Below are 22,724 nucleotides of genomic sequence, written 5' to 3'. Positions count from 1 at the left end.
TGAGTTCAGCCTCTCGCACTTTCAATAAAACATAAAAAAACACCCTAAAAAACAGATCACCAGTAGAGGAGACCTGTGTAAATCTCATAAGCAATGTGAGATAACAGAGTCCAGTTCTTTTATTTAAATACTAGTATGTTCAGAACTGGGCTATGATAAGCAAAATTATTGGCATAGAAGGAAAGCAAAATCTAAAATTCTTCCATTTCTTTACAAAACCATATATTAAAATTCTCTTTACATATACTTACATTCTAATGAATGAGGACACAATGAAAAAAGTGTACTTTTACTATTCGATTCATTTAATAGACAGGAGAGGCCAGGTCTGGTAATGTACAGCTAAAAATCCAAGTACTTAGAAGGGTAAGGCAGGAAAAACCTCAGGCAAGGTTGTCAAACTCAGCTCTATAGTGAGATCCTGCCCCTCAAAAATAAGAGACTACCTTTCTCTGTATATGTATGGTTAGATGCACACACACACACACACACACACACACACACACACACACACTTAAGATGATTGAGTGTATTTTTTGAAGTTTTAAAGCATGTGATAGTGTAAGGAAATGAAAGCAACTGATAAAGTCTAAAACATTGTAAAGGAGCATGCCTGAACAAAAGAAAGAAAAATCAGACTGAGGGGAGACATCAACGAGCATTTACTTTTTCTTAATGAGGAGTGGGGGACACTGATGATGAAGAATGATGTTCCGTGCACAGTCAACAGGGAATGGTTCTGTCATCCTGTCCGGGGAAAATGCTACACGCGAAATTAGAAACCAGGTAAGTGCAGAGTTCCTGTACTTAACTTTACACAAAATAAATGCTAGGCATCCTAATGTATTTAATTAACTATAACTAAGTAAAAACATTAGGGGAGGGCTGGGCCGTGTAAGCACATAGGTTACCTTTTCATTGCAAACTGAAATACCACCTGTCTAGTTGGTCAGTTTTGAGAAATAGATTCTGATGGTTTTGGGATAGAGATTTTTCAAATGTCAAATTGCCATTCTGCCCTGAAAGTGCTGACCGGTCAAGTCTGAAGACTTTGCAGAGGAAGTGCATGTAGAAGGATAAATAACACAGCATCTCCCTCTGCCCAAAGCCTAGGTGACTGACATTATATGCGATACCCACTGATTTTACTTCAAAGAGCTTTTACATCCAACGGTCAAAATAATCAACTTGTGCGAATTGCTAATGGTGGCCTTCTGCTAATCAAAACGCTAACGGAATTTGTGGAACGCATAGCATGAAATTCACTTTCTTCCTTAGTCGATACCTAAGCAGCTCTGATTTGTTACATATATCCTAGGAAACCATAAGTATCTGCTACAAAATGAGGGAAACGTGAATTTTGTAAACTTTCAGCTTGGCAGTTTATATTACCGAAGTAGTTTTATTTTGTTTTGTTTTTAAAGTGTGCAATACTTTAAACATATCTTACAGGAATGTTTTGTTTGTTTTGTTTTGCTTTTTTTTCAATTTATTTTGTGATTTGTAAGTGTGACTTCTACAGAGGAAAAAATAGAACTAGTTGGTACTGATAGATTCAGGAATTAGTGCATATCAATAAAGACATCTAAAAATGAGACAATAAGGAGAAAGAAATCTTATTTTTATGTTGAGTTATGCTTTTATTTTGTTGTTATATATATGCATATGTATATGTATATATGTATATATATAACAACACACACATATTCAACACATACACATACATACACACATGCACATATGGTTGTGTTTATTTGTGATGTGTGTGTATGCACATGTATGTGTATATTTATGAAGTACCACATTTACGGACTGTGCAATTCTGAGATAAGTTTAAACAAAAAAAAAGACCCTCAACAGTAAGCTGTGACTTTACCTTTGAAATAATCTTCAAAAATGTTACATTATGAATGACGAAGCTACTTGTCCATTTATTATGACCTTTTCCTAATTTATAGTTCATGATCTTCAGGACACATTTGCATCCCATGAATTTATCAACCTAATTGTCTTGTAAAACATTATGTATTAAAGTACAAAATATCCATAAAAACTTCATGCTACAAATGTATTTTACTTGGGTGAGTAAAGGGTATACGTGTGTGTGTGTGTGTCTGTGTATGTATGTATGTATGTATGCATGTATGCATGTATGTATGTATGTATACATCCTCCCTCATATTTCTTTTCCAGGAGACAGACAACCTAAGCAAACTAGCATCTAACTTAGACAAGCTATGAAATGTTAGTTATTCCATCCTGTTAAAAGTAGGAGATACAAAGAAATATTTAAGGAATCCATTTGGTTTATTTGTTTAACCTAGCTATTAGTTTAAATTAACGTCATTAACATCATTAGGTGTAATTGTCTACATGGGAAGTGGTTCAGTTAATAACAGTAAACTAGTATTTAAATAAACACAGAGCATTTAAAGAACTGAAAATTTAGTGAGCCTCCCTAATATTTCATCTTTTTTTCAAAACAAGCATTTATTTTGTCCCCAAACTAACAAGACTATAATCTTTCAAAGACACTATGCATAGCCACTTCTAAACCAAATACTCTCCTATGCTTTTCTTACAAAGAATGATCCTACCAAATAGAGTAAGTTATAATAACAGATTGTTGTTAACCAACTTCAATAATAAATGGAAATACATAGTTAAATATTGTATCTCATCAATTCTTGTACATTATTAAAGTAAAAATCATCACAGGTTCTCCTCTCCAGATTTAGATTTTCTATAAAAGCTGAACAAACTCTTCGATGTGTTCTTTATGGCTTCACTCCAGCAGTTCAGGAGTGAGGGTCACACCCCTAGAGGTGAGGGCAAAGAATTAAGTCCTACTTAGATGATACATTAAGTAGAATGCAGCATACTCTGGGTCCTTTCATGACTTCTATAATTTTTAAGATATCAGCACTGATATACAATATCGTTATTCAAAGTACATCATTTAAATGCACAAGCAAAATTTTTGTTCCTAGAAAATGCTGATATTTTAGATTTAGTCTATAGCATATCGATTCGCATTTAATAAGTCTTAACAGTTTGTATTGTAGCTAAAACATAAAATGTCTATAGATCATTAATTTGAACTAAACTCAAGGTCAAATTATTTTTACTGGATTTAGAAAAATCTATATGCATGGAATTGAAGAAACTTCTCAGAAGAGCTTCAACTGTTCTTCCAGAGGACCCGAGTTCAGTTCCCAACACTTATGTCAAAAACTACCTATATGTCCAATTTCTACTTATCTAAAGGCTGTAGACCCTGCCAACAACTGCATGCATCACACACAAACACACACACAGACACATACACACACACGCACACACGCACAGAGAGAGAGAGAGAGAGAGATTTAAATGAATATAAGCCTCACTTTTTAAATTCTGCATGTGAAAAAAAAATCTGTCTTTACTGTATTAACTTACAGAAATGCCCTAGGACACAAGTTCAACTCCAAATGTGTAAGATACCATGCAGTTGATATGATATTTTAAATATTTTTTCTGAAATTTTCCTCCCTTATTCATGCATTATAACCAGCAAGAACACTATACATCATATATCAGTGAGAAATTTCTCATAAAGTATTATTGCCCTAGAATAATTATCACACAGAAATCAGCAGCAGCAAATTATTTTATAGGTTATAATTATCTTAGAGAAAAGGGCTAGGAGTTGTATGGGGAAGTCATCTTAAACAGATCACTGATTTATATCCGGACTGCATGCCAGAAATTCAAGCCGATTTAAATTTCTACTAGATATATAAAAAGGCACCACAAATTTACTAAAACTAGGTTAATCAAAAATGTTTGAAAATTATATGCTAATGCACAAATCATCAAAACCCTAATCAGATATCAACCTCACATTCCTGACTTCCTTTCATTATATCCCCTTTTTCCTTGCTATTATATTTATTGAAAAAAATAACATTTCAATGAACAATTCATACATAGAGAGATGGCCAAAGATCATAAAAAGCTGTATAATTTTAAATAACGCCTACAGGTGTTCTAATTGTAAGCTGTGACATGAGTCAAATTTTAAGTATTATAATGTTTATCTATGCACAAAATAGCTTGATCAAGTATCTCTGGAAAGCACAGATAACAATTGATTGTTGCGAGAGTAGCTAAAGACCTTGCAGATATTTATTCCATATCTGTGTATTGTTTATTGAAGCATGTATTCAATAAGTAAAGGCTTTTATATGTTGAGAATTTGAAAATGAGAAATGTATGGGGTAGTTAGAGGTATAAAATCCAAAATGAGAAATATTTTGATAGAATACGGACTATAGATGTGTCTCCAATGACAGGGGTCAGAAAATTCATTTTATATTTTTAAATCTCTTTTGTCTGCATTCCATTAAAACAAATATTTTAAAGGTATAAATTGCAAGCGGGGAGATGTACCTGTGGAACGTTTCTTAGTGCATAGTGACTATAAACAGGCTTCAGACCTCAGTTTAGAAAATGTCCTTCGGGCTCTTAGTGCCCCTCCCTTCTCAAGAGGCTGACCAGAGAGAAGAGGAGGCCAGGCCTCTATTTCATCAGAAGAAAGAAATGAGAAAGCTGAAAAGGAAGACACAAAAAGGGGGACAGGGAATGTGAAAGAGGAAAGGGACAAATGAACAGCGGTTCTCTAAGAACTACTTCCTCAGTCACAGAGCAGATCCCCCCTGTTTTCTAAGCATGTCCCCAACCAGAAGAAAAGAAGCAGCCCATGGTAAAAAGCAGGTTACCGTAATTAGTGAGGTATAAACTCCTGTCAGAGTCATGAAAGAGGCCACAGAAGGAGTCCCAGACGCTTTTTCACGGAGAAGCAGGACTTCAGAAGCTAACAGTGAGGTCACAGAGGTAGTGATGAGAACTAGGTTTGTTTTTAAGGTCAAACATTAAATCATGGGACATAGGGGCGGGGTGCGGGGAAACAACCAGTTTTTAAGGCGGTGAGTGGGGAGTATCAGGAAAAAGGCAGCAATACTTCAGTGATAAATATGCACTGAAATTACAAACAAGCAAACAACCAAAAATGGGCATCTTTAAGGTGAGTCGATATAAGTGCCAGCCTTAAAATAGGGAATTTCGGTAGGCAGCGAGCAGCACGAAGCTTCTAAGTAATAACAGAGCACTGCATATCAGTGTCTCGCACACCACATTCTCGCTGCCACTTGAAGAACCGGGACAAAAGGAAGATGAAAAGGACTTGGAATGTATATATAGTGTGCTTAGGAAAACAGGAACAAATACTTTGAAATAGTCATAATGGGGAAAATACTGAGGTTTAGATCAGCTTCCCAAATATTCTGAAATTCAATTAACATGATTTTTGCAACTGATGGAACTGATGTGGTCCTCCATAATTACTCAGGTACTCTGGGGATCCTGAAGACAGAGCAGCCTGATTAAAGAGCAGCCTCCCACTCTCTGGGATGGTGGGTCCTTATCCCAGCCTCATCGTGATCCTGCTTCTTTACAGTAAAAAGTCAATGCGCATGAGCGAGAAAGACTGGCCAGTAGGTAAGGAAACTCGCTACCCAGGCTGAGAGTTTTAGTTCAGATTCCTAACCTACATGGTAGAAGGAGAGATCTGGCACCTCTAAGTTGTCCTCCCATCCCACATGTACTGTGGCACAGACAGGAACACACACACAGAGGTGCACAAAATAAAGAAATAATAAAATGTACACGCACATGACGCACATGCCTGAGACAAAGCATTAGAATTGAAGCCAATTGTTATTACTTCAATTATAACGCTTTTGTTCTTCACATCAGGTAACAGTGCCTTTTGGGCTGAATGATACAGTGACATCTCTAGCTACTAAAATAGTACCTGGGAGTGGCTGGCTATCTGTTAGCAACCAAAATTTAAACAAATAAAATCTATGAGCTGTTTTACCAAGAAACCCCAAATCAGGCTCCTTTTGAATATTGTATTGTTTATGCAGAAACTAATGCCACTTTAGAAATATATATTCTGAAAACACACTCCTATTTAATCTTGTGTGAATTATATGATTACCTATAATTAATAATTGTGATTAGTTATAGTGTAATTAGTTATACTAATTATAATAAAGTTAATATTCTAGATATTTTTAATGCAGAGAGAACAAGATACCACCTCAAATCACTGCAGACTATCAGAATCATAGTTATAGTTATAATTCTAGCTATTTCTCCCTAAATATGTTATACACATTTTTACTTGAGATTTCATTCAAAAATCTTTAAAAGAAAATTCAAAATTTATATACAGGAACAGTGATATTTTAAGAACTAAGTTCGGTTGTGGCGTAAAACCTTAACGTTGGACACTTGAGTTATTTGTAATATTTCAGACACATACATTGTTTAAAATGAGAATGGATGAGTAAATGCTATTTTATTTTATTTAAATGCCCTTTGGTGTGTTGTCAGAGTTAGAATGCTACGTTAAAAGATAATATGCTGGCTGCAGCCTGAACAATACATGTTCACTTATTTATTGCCATAATATTTCTTTACCTAGTATTATATATAACACTGTATTATTAATACTGTATATGACATATTATATATTATATACTACTGTATTATTAATAATGATAACATTATACCTTCATTGATTGTTTTTTATGTCCCAGATACTATTTCTAGGGTTTAACATTTATTATTCCATTCAATTCCTACAAGACCCCCATGAGGGAAGTACTATTTTTATTAGCCCCAATTGAAACTTAAGAAAATTAAAGTTTAGAATGTCCTACTTTAATCACCTGGCAAGGTGTGGATCCAGAAAATGAAGCTTCCATAATTTCTGCATCACAGCAATTTAACTTGTAATAGAGATTACACTTTTTGTCATAGTCATTTAGCAATGCAGTATACTTCAAAGACTCACTGGCTATCATGGAAATTGATGGTACAATTCATACCTGTGAAATTCAAGCATGGCCAAGGTTTTCAGAGTGTAAACAAGAAGTAATTTTAAATATTGCTAACATTTTTTATTCAAATGAAGTTCTACAATGGTGTATGTTACAACTTTATATGCATATTACTAAAATAATTTTACTACCTTATCAAATGAAAAAAATAAGACACAACTGAAGAAAGGCCTCATAATAAAAACTATGTCTATACTTTTTGAATTTGTTTTTCAAATAATCACAAAAAAATTCCAAATTTTTCTTTCCAAAGAATGGAATTTAGCAATATAAACACACACACAAAAATCAAATCTCTATAATATTATCATGTTTTATAATTTTTATGGTATAAATTCTATGCTTAAGTCAGAAAGAACATTTTAAAAGCGAAGATCAGACGTCTGAGAAAGATAATTACTTAGACGTTCTCCATAAACTAAGACGGGATCCTTTCTGCAGTCACTCAAACCTACATACTGCAGTCCAGAATGTATCTCTTGGAAGCATGTAGCAGAGTTGAGAAAAGACAGAGTAAAATGAAGATCAGATCTGCTCATCTAACTGCACCGACTTAATAATCTCTCTGAGATCCAGCTTCTTGGTGGAGCTTCAGCAATTAAATGAGAAACTGAAGGCCCAGTATTGTTTAACATCTACTGCAAATTACCTAGAGCAATCCACAAGAAATCTCAGCTCCAGATGTGCATAGTGAAAATCAGGCAAAAGAAAAATCTTAAAATGCAAATATACTTCACAAAACAATTTTACTAACCTTCCCATATTGCAAAATGTAATTTAAAAATGTAATTCTTTTAAAAATTGCTGTCCTTTCTTAGAAAAATATATTGGCTAGTTTTCTTTCACTCGAGTTTCAGTTTAAAGACAATTTTTCAAAAAGGATATTTGACAAGAAATATCTTAAAATTGGAATTATGTATTTTAAAGTAATTGTAAGTGTCTGCTTTTAAAAGCCACAGTATTTGATTATTAAATAGAAATTCTTCATGTATTCAGGGATTTAAGAAACATGTGGCTTTAGGAACAGATTTACTTTTTCAAGTTCACAAAATAAACTGGTATCAAGTAACAAAAAATGTGATCAGTTTTCACAGTTATTGACCTTTCCATTATCCTGTAATACACATTAGAATGACCCGCTAGACAGCCCCCCAGATAAACTAGGCTTTAAAGTGGCTAATCAGTCACATTTGGCTGGGGACATACCAGCATCCCCTCTCAAAACACCAGTGTTCCTCAGTACGGGACTGGATTTGTTTTCCAACTCTTAACAGGATCATTGAGAGGGAACAGAAGGAATATTAGAAAGGCAGACCTGGACCAAATCCAGAGGCAAGCACCCTCACAGCCATGCACTGGAAACTTGCCAAGGAGCAGGGTTTCCACAAATGAGCAGAGTTCCTTCCGTATCACCAATGCTTAAAACCCAAGAACATTTTTGTCACAGTTAATATCACTGATTTATAATAAGACAAACATAAGGGCAGATAGAGGCACCGTATTTCTTTATGCTGATGCCATCTAATACATGGCAAAGTTTCAGATAGATGACTATGAAGAATTATCACTTTTGTTTCAGGTACCGAGATGTAGTACACAGGTGATAGTAATTTTGGTCATCAAATGCAGTACTAACTCCTTAAGCCAAAAATAATTATTGGTTATTGTACCATGTTTAAACAAAATGGTTTGCATAGTTGGGGCAAGTTGGGGCCTTTTCTTCATAGCAAATGGATCTTTAAACTATGGTGAAAGGTATTTGCGTTAAGTTTTCTATTAATATGGTACAACTCAAACATTTCCTATTAAATAAAATAAAATAGAACAAAATGATTTGTAAGTTTCACTAAAAATTTAAATCTTCAAATAAGAACTGGAATCTTTAATATTATTTATCAGATAAATTTAATTGTGAAGTTTTATATATATATATATTTATAAAATTGATTTGTTTCTTTTTCCACATTTATAATTGTGCAGAACCTAAATTTTTCTTTCACATTAATTAAAATATTAGCATTATATTGTGCTTTACAGAAAAAAAATGGACTGTTGCTATTGAAATCTTTAAATAATTTTTACAATTGGACTCGACCTTACTTTTCCAGTGACGGTTAATGTCTACTAGGTAAAAACTTCCTCTTCTATCTGATTAGCTCATTACAGAAACGATTCTGTTTATCCAGTAAGACTTCATTTCTCCAAAGGATGGTGGTACCTCTTTGTATCACTTTTGTGGTTCTCATAGATGGAAATCTTAAGATTTTCTAATTGAGTGCTCTCCTGAGAAATGACAGCGGGGTCTGGATGGTGGGGCCCTAAGAGAATGTTGTGTTTGCTAATAGACCTAAGCCAGCAGAAGCTCCACGTGTTGGTTCTGAATTCACTTTACAGCGTTATCTGCCCTGCGGATAATAACTAAGTGCTGGGGAGGAAACACTTTATATCTGTCCTAATCCATTGCATGCATTCAGCAGTTCAAACACGGGTGAAACCTGTAAGAGCTCAGCTTTTATGTTTATGTCAAAAGAGGAGATATTAAATAAATATTTAAAGGGTTTCTAAAAAAAACAAAACAAACAACCAAACAAAACAACAGGTCTCCTTGTACATACAGCCTTGTGTCCTGATGCACTCCATGGCAGCCTCAGGCTTGTCCCAGCTTGCTTTGGATACACCTTTCTTATAGTCCGTATAGTTTTGATGCAATATTAAATTTAAGCCAACACAACTAAATTATTATTTCAGGTTATATTGAATACTGATAATTTCAATTGTACATGTTTTCTTTTATTTCTTGGAAACTCAGTATGTAATTTCTAATTATAATGGGTCTCAATTTAGAATTGCCATTTAAAAAAAATCCAAAGAATCATATGTACTTAAATAAATGTTCAGAATCATAACTTAGTTTTGTTTCTTCTGTTTGTTTTGAGACAGGATTTCACCATGAAGCTCTGACTGGCCTTGAACTGACTATGTAGACTGAGCTGTGCTTGAATTTGGAAATACAACTGCCTCTGTCTTCAGAGCCCTGGGATTAAAGAGGGACACCACGACTCTTGGTTTCTGAAATCTAAATAGTTTTAGATTATTATTTATTCTTTTAAAAGTCTTCTAAGTTTTTTGGGGGGAGAAATAAATGTGCTTGACATATACCAGGGGCAGCCTGTTACTTTGTGGGAAACATTTAAGTCTAACAATGAAAGATTGTTTTGTTAGGATGATCCTTCCTTTGTGAGCAAAACTACAATAGTAATGTTGCTTAAAAAAACGCAGGTTCGAGATTTAGAAAATGTCAAGTTTGAATATTAGACTAACACAAAGTTATTAACATAACAGCAAGCTATCTATTTGCTTTTCCTAGGTTCCCCTTTCCATTGTATAAAGCAGATAGGACAAGGTCACCTACTTCATCAAGCAAGCTAATATAGGGGAAACACAAGGATGAGTACCCAGAGTAGCTAATGGAAATGTATTTAGTTAGAACAATTATTAGCTATAGTCATCTCTAAACTAACCACTCCTTGCAAATAGTTAAATGATGTTGCCACCCCAGCAGTACAAGAAATACATAAAAGTCATTTTCACAGTGTATATTATGTTTGTAAGTTAATAGTAAAATTAAGTCCTATAACTGCATAACCATATAACTTCATATATATATATATGTACATATATATAATATATGAACCTAGATTGGAAACAATGGTACACATGATTTTATTTTAAATAAAAAATAATGGCCTATAGTTAATCACATAATGCTACTTAATAGAAAATTGTTTTAAAATAAAAGGCTTACTGAAAATATATGCTATTACTGTCCAAAAACAAATATGAACAACTCAATTGCTATATCGTCATAGTTCAAACTTTACTTCAGACCCCTTCTACAGTATGATCCACTACTCCAGCATGACTAATCAGAAGAGCACCCATTTTTCTTCTTCACTCCAGAAAACCATGACATCATTGGCAAATGTAAGTAATTAAGGAGATGAAACAGTGCTGTCACATTAAAAATCCCCTTATTTATAAGTGACAATTCTAAATATGTGTGCTATATTTGCTAAGACTTTGAGAATAGAGCTCATCATTTTAAGCTCTTGTTCCTTCTATTTTTGTGCTAATCAAAGGCTCAGAGGATCCAGGTTAAGAAACAGGAGGAGTCATATCTCTTAGAATCCCCACTGACATTCCTTCAGTCTTTCCTGTGGAAAGCCCACTTGGCTGATGGCCTCTTGAAAACCTCACAGTTCACTGCAAAACTTCCATCCATGCTAGCAAATGTGTTAAATGTTACAAATAAAATTTACTAACAATGCCTAGTATCACCAATATCTGTTGCATACCAGCAGGGAAGATACACTATAGGTAGTCATCGTGTTTAGTAGTGACTTTTAGATAGAATGAATTGGGCGAGTGGCATAAAAGATTTGAATAGTCATTATTGCATAAAATATCTAATAACTAAAAATTCAAAGAATTTTAATAGCAAATATTACTTACGTTCACAAGTGTCCCCTTTTTGCTGATAGCCTGCTTTGCAGATACATTTTCCAATGGGTACTAACCACTCTCCTTCTGCACTGCAATGCATCCTGGGTGAATTTTCTGCCTCTTCCTCGGCACTGCTGACACATGTCCCACGGACCTCAACTAAGGAGGAAAATTCTGAACCAGTCACTGTATCTGGAAAGACAGCTAAGTTCTCAATAATGGACCAGCACTTCTTGTAGTATACTTTGACAGAAACCAATGCTATGCAAGCCCCTACATCCTGAAAGGCAAGATAGAATCCCTTTTTGGACAAAGGTCCAATCTCTCTCACCTCAGTGTTCAGCTTCATCTTTCTTTCACCAAGGTCACCTTGTGTAAAACTTTCATCTGCAGCAATGGTGTCTATTTTAACGTAAAGGTTTTCTCGTATATTCCTGCCGGTGTCGTAGTCTGTTTCATAATAGTACAAATTAAAGGTTTCCTTGCAAGTTCCCAGGACTCCGGGAAGACTATTACAATCCCTCAAGGTGAATTTCAATTCTACAAAAATCCTTTGTGCGTTGCCTTTAGAAATCCAGTTAGTCCGAAGCCAGTTGTTCTGGTTGGGCTCCATGACCTGGCACACCTGGTATGTTCTTATTGGTGTGTAGTTCTCATCCAAACCACTAATTTCTTCCCACTGTAAATTTTTTGAAAAAGAGGGAAAAGGGGGTTCATCAGTCTTTCAGTTAAAAAAAAAAGATACATTGTATTTTCCAAATAAGATGAATAAACACGGAGCCCCAAGTATGGATCCCTGGAAGTCAGCGATGGTCGAGTTCCAACTCTGCAGTACCTTGGTGAGCATCGCCGATGTTTCAACACACAAAGAACATTTCATTTTGTTTTAAATCTGCTATGAGAGCACTAATATCTCTTTTTCATGTTTTGAAGTCTGCAGTCTCTAGTGAGACTACAACATGCTAAGGCTAATGATTATTAAAATTACCCCTCAAAGCGCACAGATGCAGAGGAGAAGGACTGATAACTCAATTGACATTCTAAGTGGCAGTAGCATTCTCAAATTCAGAGACGCCTGCAAGCATTTAGAACAAGATTCCAAACGTACCGAAATGTAGAAACACTGAACAATGTGCTGCAATTCACAGTGTGCGCATATTTTGCAATTTTTGTTTTTGAAAATGAGATGTAAGTAAGAAACATTTAAATCTTTTACAGAGGTACTTATTTTTTTCCAGCATCATTTTAAAATTGTACATAAAACCATATATAATTATCAAGTGGTTCTGAAAGGAAAATTCACTCGTACAAACAAATTGTTTTCAGCGGACAGCCAAAGATGCATGGCAAATTAGCAAGCTATGCATGAATGGTTTTAAAACGCCCATTTATCTTGTGATGCAATACATTCTACAAGTGAATTGATTTATACTCATTCACAAAAACATGGGGCAGATAGTTCAGCAACAAATTTAAAGATGACCAAGTCATGTTTATTATTTACTGCTCATAGCAAACAAGGTCCACATGTCCAAGAGTTTTAAAGGCTTCAGCAATAATTATTCACACCAATATTTATTCTTATCCTCTCTTACTAGGATTGAAAATTTTCCCAACTCACAGTATGATATCTGAATAATGAAACTGTTATAGATTTACACTCCTTTCCTCACTTAGAAATACTAGGTACAAAATATTGTGTATTTTAAGTCTGAAGCCTCCCGGCATCTGATTATCTAATCTATTAACTCAAAGAATGTAGATGAAAACCATGCAAAATACACATTTGGAAATGATTTTCATTTGTAAAACCTGATCAAAGTATCCATTAATTCAAACCCACTTCATCAACTTACTGTGTATTTCTAAAATCATTTTTATAAAATTAACAAAAATGATGAAAAATACGGCAAATCAGAAATGTCTCAAGTAGGAGAGAGCTATGTAGTATTTAGTACATTTTTATTTTAACAGCTTAATGCTGCCAAAGGTCCTCAAACAGGGAAGAATTGATTTTCATGCTATGCTTCTTGGCACAGTTTTTTCACTGCATAGCACTGTGCATAGTTTCCATTTATTTCCTGAGTTATCTGCTTATAGTCTGCTTGTATGTAACTAAGAAATTATCTCAAATTCCTCCAGTGGTAGATAGATTTATGTCTCCTAAGCTGACTGAAGTTATTAAAAGACAGAAAAGAACAGTTATGCTGTCTACCAAAGCACCCAAGTTAAATGTGCTCTCTGACCATCCCTCAGCTTGGCAATATCAAGACTGATTATTCGAAGGACTAATCTCAAGTATTCACTCATTTAATTTTGAGAGCAATTACATTATTATAGATATGAGAGATCAATGCTGTTGCCCATGAAATAGTGTATTTTCAAGAAATCCATGACAGGAAACTCTCACTATTTGATATTTATGTCATGGTTTCATTGCACAGCTTTTCAGATTCAAAGCGTTCAACAAATGACACACTACTGGGATAGATGTCTCAATTCACATTGGATTTTATAAATATTGTGCAATATTTTTTATAAAATTATAAAAATATTTTCTCCTTGCTCAGCAAAAATATTGCTTTATTTAAGAACATGTGAATAAATCTGTCATATAAGGAAAATGCTTGGGATAATATTTTTTTCACATATTATTGATTCTTAGACACAACACACACACACACACACACACACACACACACACACACGGTTAAAGTTTAACTCAAGATTCTCTGGATTGATAAACTGCTCATTTGAGTCCAAGATAACAGTGACAGTCATAATTCATCATGTTGTGGATTACATGGATGAAGTACTGCAATCATTTATCAGTTTACTTCTTCTCAGAGATAAAAACCATCTTCTGAATCTATTTACTTTAATTGATGGATTGTAGAAAATGGGCTGCATCTGTCATTGGCAAGAAAGGTATTTATTTATTTTTAACCACAAACCTCTTTCTACAATAATATCTTCTAGTGAAAAAAGGAATTCACACCCAAGGAAGTACCTCAAATTCATTCGACTTTTGGATTATGTTGGTAAATTATCTGTCACTTTACCATAACATCCTATGACCAATACAGATAATTACAATATGATCTCAGGGAAAATTTCTCAGACTTTAATGTAACAGAAACTCTGAATATTTTAAGCATGCTTAAAATTTCTCATTTTTGTATTAAACTGGACGTTCTCCCAGTGATTTTTCAGCTAATGTTATACTGATTCTATTATTTTGTTTCTGGACTTTCATTTTTATTGTAAAATCAGTTGAAAGTGTTTATATCTTCATTGATATTCTGTACCCCCATTAGCCCCAGATTTCCTTGTGTGTTAAAGAAAAACTTCTTTCTCATAGTCCACTGGCTTTATCAGAATTGAACAATTTGTTCTAGCTCATCATCAGAAATAACTCATAAAGATGATGTTGAACTACATTTAAGTAAGACATCTGTATGAATATATTAAAAATGGTTAAAAATTAAGGTTCTACGTCAGTTTAGACAGACTTATTTAATGTTAAGTCCTGCTCACTCCAGCTGGATTTTGCTGTAATGTGGATACATTCCTGTCATTAGTTTTGGTTAATAACTGCAGATAGTACAACACAAATATTAAGAAACTAATATTTTATGGCAAATCTTATGTCTCAATATTCTCTTATAGGTTTTTTTTGTTACGCACTGGAGTCTACTTTGGACAATGTCAAGGTTATTTTTAGAAGATGAAAACAGGTTTCATACTGTTTTAAAGAATTACACAGATTCTACCTGGCGATTATGACACAGGAGCATAAGGCAACTGCAGAGGCTTAAGTGAGTTAGGGAAAAGAATAGCTCCTGTAATTAGCAAGCATTTAGAACCTGAATGCACAGGCATGATTGATACGACTCACAGGAAAAAAAAAAAAACCCTCAAAGACTCTGGGCTTGGATTAGTTTCCCACTTCTCAAAGTTCAAAGTATGCGTTCTCTACTTTGAGAATCCAGTATCTCAAGTAGAAAATAAAACACTGAACAAATAATATTAACTTTTCAGCATTTTAAATGTGTGGGGGTGACTAGCTCCTCTGGGGGAAGGTTTCTTGTCTTCCTCTGAACAGATGCGATCATACTGTATGAGGTCTGTACTTACCCCACTGGGTGGAGAGGAAATCCATTCCAATTCTGTTTGTTGTGCTTTCGAGTCCAGTAACAGTACTGAAAAAGAAAAGGTTTATTTCCAATGTTACCAAAAAATTAAACACATTTCTAAACACCTCACGATAATCTATTTGTTTTTTATAAAATCGCTACTTGATGGCTTAAGCCATTTATATGAATGATTTGAGCAGTGAACAGCCAAATAATATAGGCATAGTAAACATTCTGGAGGGGGGAATATATTAAATTATACATGCACTTGACAGCCTCTAATTAAAATATAAAAGCAAATTTTCAGTGAAACACTAACACAAAAATGAATGTAGAAAGCTAAAATCAGGTACAGTGGATGTGCAATAATAACACCCAATAGCTTTGGAAGTCAGTGAGTTCTCTACTTCAAGACACAAACCTACTAAGGTATAACCCCTTCACTACTATTCAGCCAGGTTCTACTTTTCAATATTCTACAAGCACTATTTCCTATCATTTCTCGACAACTGGAGTTTAATGTTTAAAGGGGAAAAACCCTCATAGCAATTTGTTTTCAATCAATATGAATACAGAAATGTTAAATCCATGTTAAGCAATGTTACCATGAGAAACAAGTCTCTGTTATCTACAAGTTGTGCTTTTGAACTAGTCAAGCTTCTATGCATATATATATGTATATATATATATATATATATATATATATATATATATGAAATTTTAAATTGGATACATTCAACGTAGTCACTATTCTCTAAGTGGCTTAATCTCCAAGCTGACTTCTACAAGCAATTGTATTCCATCTTTAGACTACCAAAAACATATTTAATATTTATGAAAATTGTGATTAAAGTATTATTTGTATTAATGGAATAATTCATTAGAATGTTACCTGTAATAACCCATTATGCTTTCAGTTGCTTATGATGTTGCTCTAAGATAATTACTCTTATCAAATATTTACCGACCGAATTGATTTTAGAGTTACATGGCTTGGGTGTTTTAAAACAATATACCTGACTCTCAGAATCATCACAAATGACCCACTGGTACAGAAATCATCGTGAATATTCTTTACATATGCTTAATATCACCTCAAGGAAACTGTTCACATTTTGACTTGAAAATATGTACTCATATAAACTTCTTAATATTGAAACATTTCCAGACTCCGATTTTAAAATGTGTGTGCTTTGTAAGGTAAAGAAAACGACAATGTTAGGAGACCAAAGATGAGTAGACTTTAACTCTGTCTCTTCACCAGGAGTTAAAGTTCTCCCCAGTAAAAGAAAACAGATACAAAGACATGAGGTTGGTTTTAGTGTAGTACATTTGAAATTGTCAGGGAAGGGGGATCGACTCCCTTTCAATTAAAAATACAAATCACTTACAAAATTTCAATTTCTGTTCTAACTTGGAACACTAATAAGTCGTTGGAATAGTGTATTTACAAGCACAGTAATTGTGAAAGGATTGTTTTACCTTGAGGAGGATGAAGGCTAAGGAAACAAATTCAAGTCACAGAACTCTCTTTTGGAATTTATTGTGGGGGATGGGGAGCTTTTATATTGACAACACCCAGTGGATTGTAAACCTATGTGACCTTCTGGGGTTAGTTTTAAGAATGAAATAAACCCTGCTATTATCCTTTCCTGCTACTCCTTTACCCCTCAGCTACCTGCTGGCTGGCAAGTTAGCAGAGAAATTGGCAAATCAAGAGGAAGTGGAAGGTGGCCACCGAGCTGGTGATGCTTTCCGAGGCTCTGGAATGCTGAATGCAATCGCCCCGAGAGCGTCTTCCTTTTCGACTCCAGCACCGAGCCTGCCTTGCCGCGCTCCCCGGAGAAGGCGCAGGGCAACTGGCCGCTATTAGGGGTCCAGGGCCGCGGCAAATGCCGCGAGCCGGGTGGCTCCGGTGCTGCCCGAGCATCGGGGCGGGGCGGGGCGGGGCGGGGCAGCCAGACGGCTGCGCCCGCCAACCTAGCGTCCATTACACTTCCAGACCTGGGACTCCAGGGAGCGGGTGGCGCCCAGCCTGGGCTGGAGTCGCCAGGAACAGACGGGCTTTCGGGAAGCGCCTCCTCTGAGGGCGCAGCGGCGGTCGTACTGTCGGGATAGAAAGCAGCAGCGGCAATTAGCCTCTAGGCTCCCGGGCCACTCCAGTGGCGCTAGGGAACCGGGAAAGGGGACCCGGGAGGTCAGTCACCACCCTAGCTGCCCTAGAGGCCGCGCACCTGCTCACGGCGCTGCCGGCCAAGCTCTTTGGTTGCCGTGATGCCGCGGGCCACCTCCGGGTAGCAGCGCTCAGGGAACGCCACCGCCTGATTGCGCGCCCGAGCGCCCCGAGCGTCGCCACCGAGAAGTCGGGCGCGTTCCCACCACCTGCCTCTTAAACATCTCGTCTGCATCTAAAGAACTCGGGCTCCGAGAATCAGAACCCTCTCCACGTAGCACCGGAGGAGGAGAACAAGAGAGGCCTGCTGGCTGCAGGCACCTCTCCCCCTAGTGATGCAGTTATTTATAGCTCAAACTCCTGCTGGAGTCTGCCAGAGCTCGCGCGCGCCGCTTCGCCATGCGGGGCAAACTTTTCCTCAGATCCCGCTATTCCGGAGGAATCAGGACAAGGTGGCAGGGTGTCTGTTTCTGGTCGCCAAAGTCAAGAGGCTTGAAATGTGTTTGGTGTTTGCTGTGTGTGTGTGTGTGTGTGTGTGTGTGTGTGTGTGTGTGTGTGTAGCAGACGCTGGTCCACCTGCATACATAACCATCAGCTCAGAGGCACGTTTTTCTCTGAATGGATTCAGCGTCAACACAGACTGCAGATGTGCAAAGGGGTCAGAAGGTCAGGCTGTTCCAAAGTAGGATACTGCACCGGGTTGGGGACGTTGAGTGACCGAAGAAGGGTGGACGAAGAGAATAAAAAAGAACCGCGTGAAATCCTAAGTTTTATGAATAAAAGAATCGAGGACCAATGTGCCCCCCCCCTTGGTACTGCCATGACCTAAATCTAACAGATCTCTCTTCCTCCACACCCCCGAACAGGCTTCTAAAGTATCCAAGAAATCCACCTTGGAAACGCAAGCGTGTCAGATGAGGTACCGGTATTGTGACACCGCTTTAGCAGCAAGACACTTCCTTTGACAGGATTTATTTTTCCCCAGCTCCAACTACAGGCACCGAAAGGTATTTTACCTTTTGCCAATGGTTCAAAGGAGACGCAGGGAAAAATACCCACGTACAGGCGTATCCTGTGGTCAAAAGAAGCCTCCCCTGGCGTACCAGAACTCGTCCCCAGTGGCCAGGACTGGCTACTCGGACTCCCAGAGTACCGGACCTGGGCCAAGTGACTGGAGACTTCTTACTCTGTGGCCTCTCAGTGCAGACTGCTGGCTGCGGCCAGTCCTCCGGGCGGCGGGTCGAGCTCCGGCCCCGCGCGCGCTGCCTCCCCTCGCGGCCGCATTGTTTCGAGCGGCAGCCGAGCGCCCACCGCAGGCCCGCGCCGCTGCCGCCGACGCCGTCGCCGCCGCCGCAGTGAGCGAGTCGGCAGGAGCCCGAGCGCTCGCAAGCTACCGAAGTCACGGTCCCTCCGGGGAGGCTGGGGGCGACGCGGAGCTCCACTCCCCAGGTTTCGAACCAACTCTCCCTGTGGCGTCCACCGCAGGCCGACAGCAAGAGAAGGACCAGACGCGGCGGTTGGAGCCGAAGACCCGAGACGCCGGATGCAAAGGAGCTCGCTCGCCCGTCAGCCTCGCCACCACGGCCCCCCAGGCTGCCCCGGCTGCAGAGCGCGCGCCCGTCCCTGGCCACCCCTTGGAGCTCGGGGCCCCGACTAGTCCCGGCTGGTCGCCGCCGGTCGCTCGGAACTGAGGGCGGGGAGGGGGCGGGGGTCGAGGGAGGGTCGCCCGGCGCCGGAGGCGCGGCGGCCAGCGCCGCGGACCCGTCGGCTCGTGCAGGTAGACAGCGAAATAAATAAGTCAGAACAAACTTTGCTTTCCTCTGGCCTTACCTTCCTTCGCAGCCTGCGCCTCCCCCGTGTGTGCAAAGCCAAGCAGCCAGATGTAACACAAAATAATCCACGAAGGGTACCGAGTTTGAACAACCATGGTGCATGAGCAGGTTTGATTTTTTTTTTTAGGCTGCAGTTGGGTCGCAGCTCTTTAGATGCTGTTTGCTCCGAAGTGGGTTATTATTGTTATTATTGCGCTCCTCTCATCGATCCCTTTCTGGGTCCCAGGCCGGCTGCTCCTCGTTTGATTTCTCTTTCCCCCCTCCGGTTCGTTCGCACCGTGTTTGCTGCCTGCAAGTCTCCGACTGCAGACCGGCCGCTTGCTCCACACTCCAATAATATCAATTAGGGGGGGAGGGGGCGGGGCTCCGAACCCAGAGCCTCCGCCACTCCGACTGAGTGGCAGACGCAGCCCGCCTGCCAGGCGGCGATTCCCAGGGCCTGGGGGGCGGGTCCCTACGAAGTGGCCGCCTCTAGCTTGGAGGCGGGGTCCTAAGCAGGAACCAATCAGCGCCGAGCGGAGTCGGGTTGCGAGTCCAGGATTCCCTCCCAGATCGGTTGCCGGGAAAGTGGGGATTGAGCCGCTTTAGGCCAGCGGCGTGAAGTCGGGAGCACTTAGCTTTTAGCTACTGCAGCTTCACTGAGCTGGATAAACCCGAGAATAACTCTCCCGACTTCCACTCCTGTATATAGCAGTGCTGCTCAACGTCTTCTAAGAAGGCAGAGGCGAAGCAACCTTCCTTCAACTACCAATCACCGACCTCAACCCGAACAGTGAAATTGAGCTATGCTTTTAGAACGCCTTTACTTTTTTGTTGTTAGCTACCTCTGCGGGTCGCATAACTTTGGTTTTCTGCATTTTTTTTTTTTTTTGCAAAGTTTGAACTCCTGTTCTGTAACTCGAGACACACTTTTAGCTACGACTCCCCTCAAACTCTTGAGGTATAAAATGAATCAAAAGTATTTTCCCCCCCAAACAATGCTTGCCAGAGTTTGTAACAACCTATGACAAAAGAAACAAGGAAAGTGGGGCTGGAGAAAGGAAGTCTTTTGTTTTATGCTCTTCTCTTGCTCTATCTTCAGTTTCTCCCCCGAGCAAGTAGGACCTTAGAAAATGTTTCCTGTCGATTTTTTTTATATGCTTCTCATTTTCTGCGGACCTTCGTAAATTGCCCCACTTGAATTGTTTTCCATTTCACTGTGTAAATAATTTTCAGTTTTAAAGAAAGCCGCCAGGTACTAAATTCTCATAGTCATTCCTTCTACTTGGGCAAACATTTACTATTTTCTGTAGTTAGTCCATAATTATTCTGTAATTATCTTTCTTTAAAAAAAAAAGCTAAGAATAAAAATGTAACCAACATTTCCACTTGAATTCATCCAACCCGAGCTTCAAGGATAAGTGCGTAGAGAAATCTGTTTTCTATTAGGCAGTCTTGCACACTTACAAAGCAAGAGGTGGTTGGCATTGTAAAATGAAAACCTTAAAAATGTAATGGCCAAATCATCTATGTCAAGGTAGATAAGTACGTCATATTTTAAGATGATTTTGCCTCTTTATTGTTCTATATTTCTTTCTTAAGGAAAGAAAAATGAAAAAAAAAACCATTCATCCTTTCAACTATTCATCAGCCTTTATTCCTGATGGACAAAAAGTTCAACCTCGGACTTACTGATTGACCTCTGAAAATGTGTGCTGGGTCCTCTCTGACATGTGCACTAGGGATATTGTAAATAGCAAGAGATAAGGGCCCCCAGACACTGCTCTTTTTATGGTTTTCTTCTGTTGTTTGACTTGCTTAATATAATTACACCAAAAAAGGAAATGAACTTTTGCTTCATTTCTAATCACGTTGCTTCTATCGTTTATATATTAAATTTTGCGTATTGCTAGCCATTAGGTCTATTGAATATTTTAGAAATTATGCTTAAAAGCATCTTAAGTGCCCTTTAAAAGATGCATAGAAAATGAAAAAGGCTTAATAGATTAATCTTGGAAGGAGACAAAGCACTGTAGGCAAGGCACACTGGTTAAAGAGAAGACAAAGCCTTATTGACCAAAACAGATGCAATCAGGATAAAATTGGAAGCTCACAGTCAGAATTAAAGATGTAACTCTCTACACTTTAACCTTTGAAAACTCACAAAATCACAAGATCACATGTGTTAAACACTTCCTCATAGTCAAAATAAATTTTCCAAGATTTCAACATTTTCTCTGAGGTCTCATCGTCCTAGATTGCCACCAAGACAGATAGCTTCGACAGTTTAAAATACCCCTTTCAGAAGATGACTGCAACTCAGGGATAGGAATACAAATTCTTCCCCATTAAACCAGGAAGCTGCGAAGGAATGTATTGTTTCCCCTGAGGAGTATAAGTAGTGGAGAGACTCCTGTTTGCATACCACTCTTCCCAGCAGACACAGGTACAATTAGAGCCACACCCTTATTTTTAAAGATGAAAGTTCCAGATTAACTGCTCTTTTGCTGGGCTGCTAACATTCTCCCTGCAGAGCAAGGCAATGATGTTCATTTCTAGGACCACCAACCTTCTTTCTTTTGTGGTATGTAGATATATTGATAAAGAAAGAAAGGATTCTGAAATGAAAATGTGTGACAGTGAAGAAGAGAATGTTCAATGTATAATGTTTTATAGCATGCCTTAATATTTAAATTTATATTATATTAAAGCATAATTTATGAACAGCATAGCATATATGACTCTATTTTTATGTAAAGCTAATAAAATTAAACAGTCACAAAAGAATGTTTTAAAAAGATGACATAATAAATTTTCTTACATCTTTTAAAAATAGTTTAGTTGGATACCTGTTTTATACATACTATTTTTTTAGTAAATTTTAGGAATTAATGTTGTGCATACACAAAGTGAATTAAAAACAAATTCATTTTATTGAGCAGCACCAATGATGTACAAAACTAACATGTTTGACAAAAACTAGAAATTTTGAAAATTCTTGTATTTTTCTTCATTGTCTTTATTTACTCATTCTGAATTGTTGTTGCTAAAATCGTCTATCTCAAGTTCTAAATTTTAAATCCATAGGAATAAACAATAAGATCTTGTTTTTGTGTATCTTCTTTTTGAAACATTTACCATAAAGACA

At 37.8% G+C, this 22,724-nt stretch overlaps 1 protein-coding gene across 6 annotated transcripts in view; it reads right to left on the bottom strand.

The window, feature by feature from the left end:
- Positions 1 to 19,909, bottom strand: part of Epha7 (Eph receptor A7) — a 159,855-nt gene extending 139,946 nt beyond the window's left edge. For 5 of the 6 annotated variants that reach the window (XR_015687494.1, XM_087660216.1, XM_087660217.1 and 2 more), the window contains exons 1-3: positions 19,596 to 19,906; positions 15,594 to 15,658; positions 11,466 to 12,135 (exon numbers count right to left, since the gene is read on the bottom strand). Coding sequence is in view for 5 of the 6 variants with exons in the window: in XM_087660216.1 (XP_087516342.1) it covers positions 11,466 to 12,135; positions 15,594 to 15,658; positions 19,596 to 19,692 (832 nt within the window). In the remaining variant the exon portion in view is untranslated. 6 annotated transcript variants of the gene reach the window in all.
- Positions 19,910 to 22,724: the final 2,815 nt, after the last annotated feature.

Source organism: Rattus norvegicus, chromosome 5 (assembly GCF_021556685.1).
Source record: "Rattus norvegicus strain SHRSP/BbbUtx chromosome 5, alternate assembly SHRSP_T2T, whole genome shotgun sequence".
Lineage (NCBI taxonomy): Eukaryota > Metazoa > Chordata > Mammalia > Rodentia > Muridae > Rattus > Rattus norvegicus.
The sequence above is the reverse complement of the archived record's forward strand: the minus strand, read 5'-3'. Positions and strand labels throughout refer to the sequence as shown.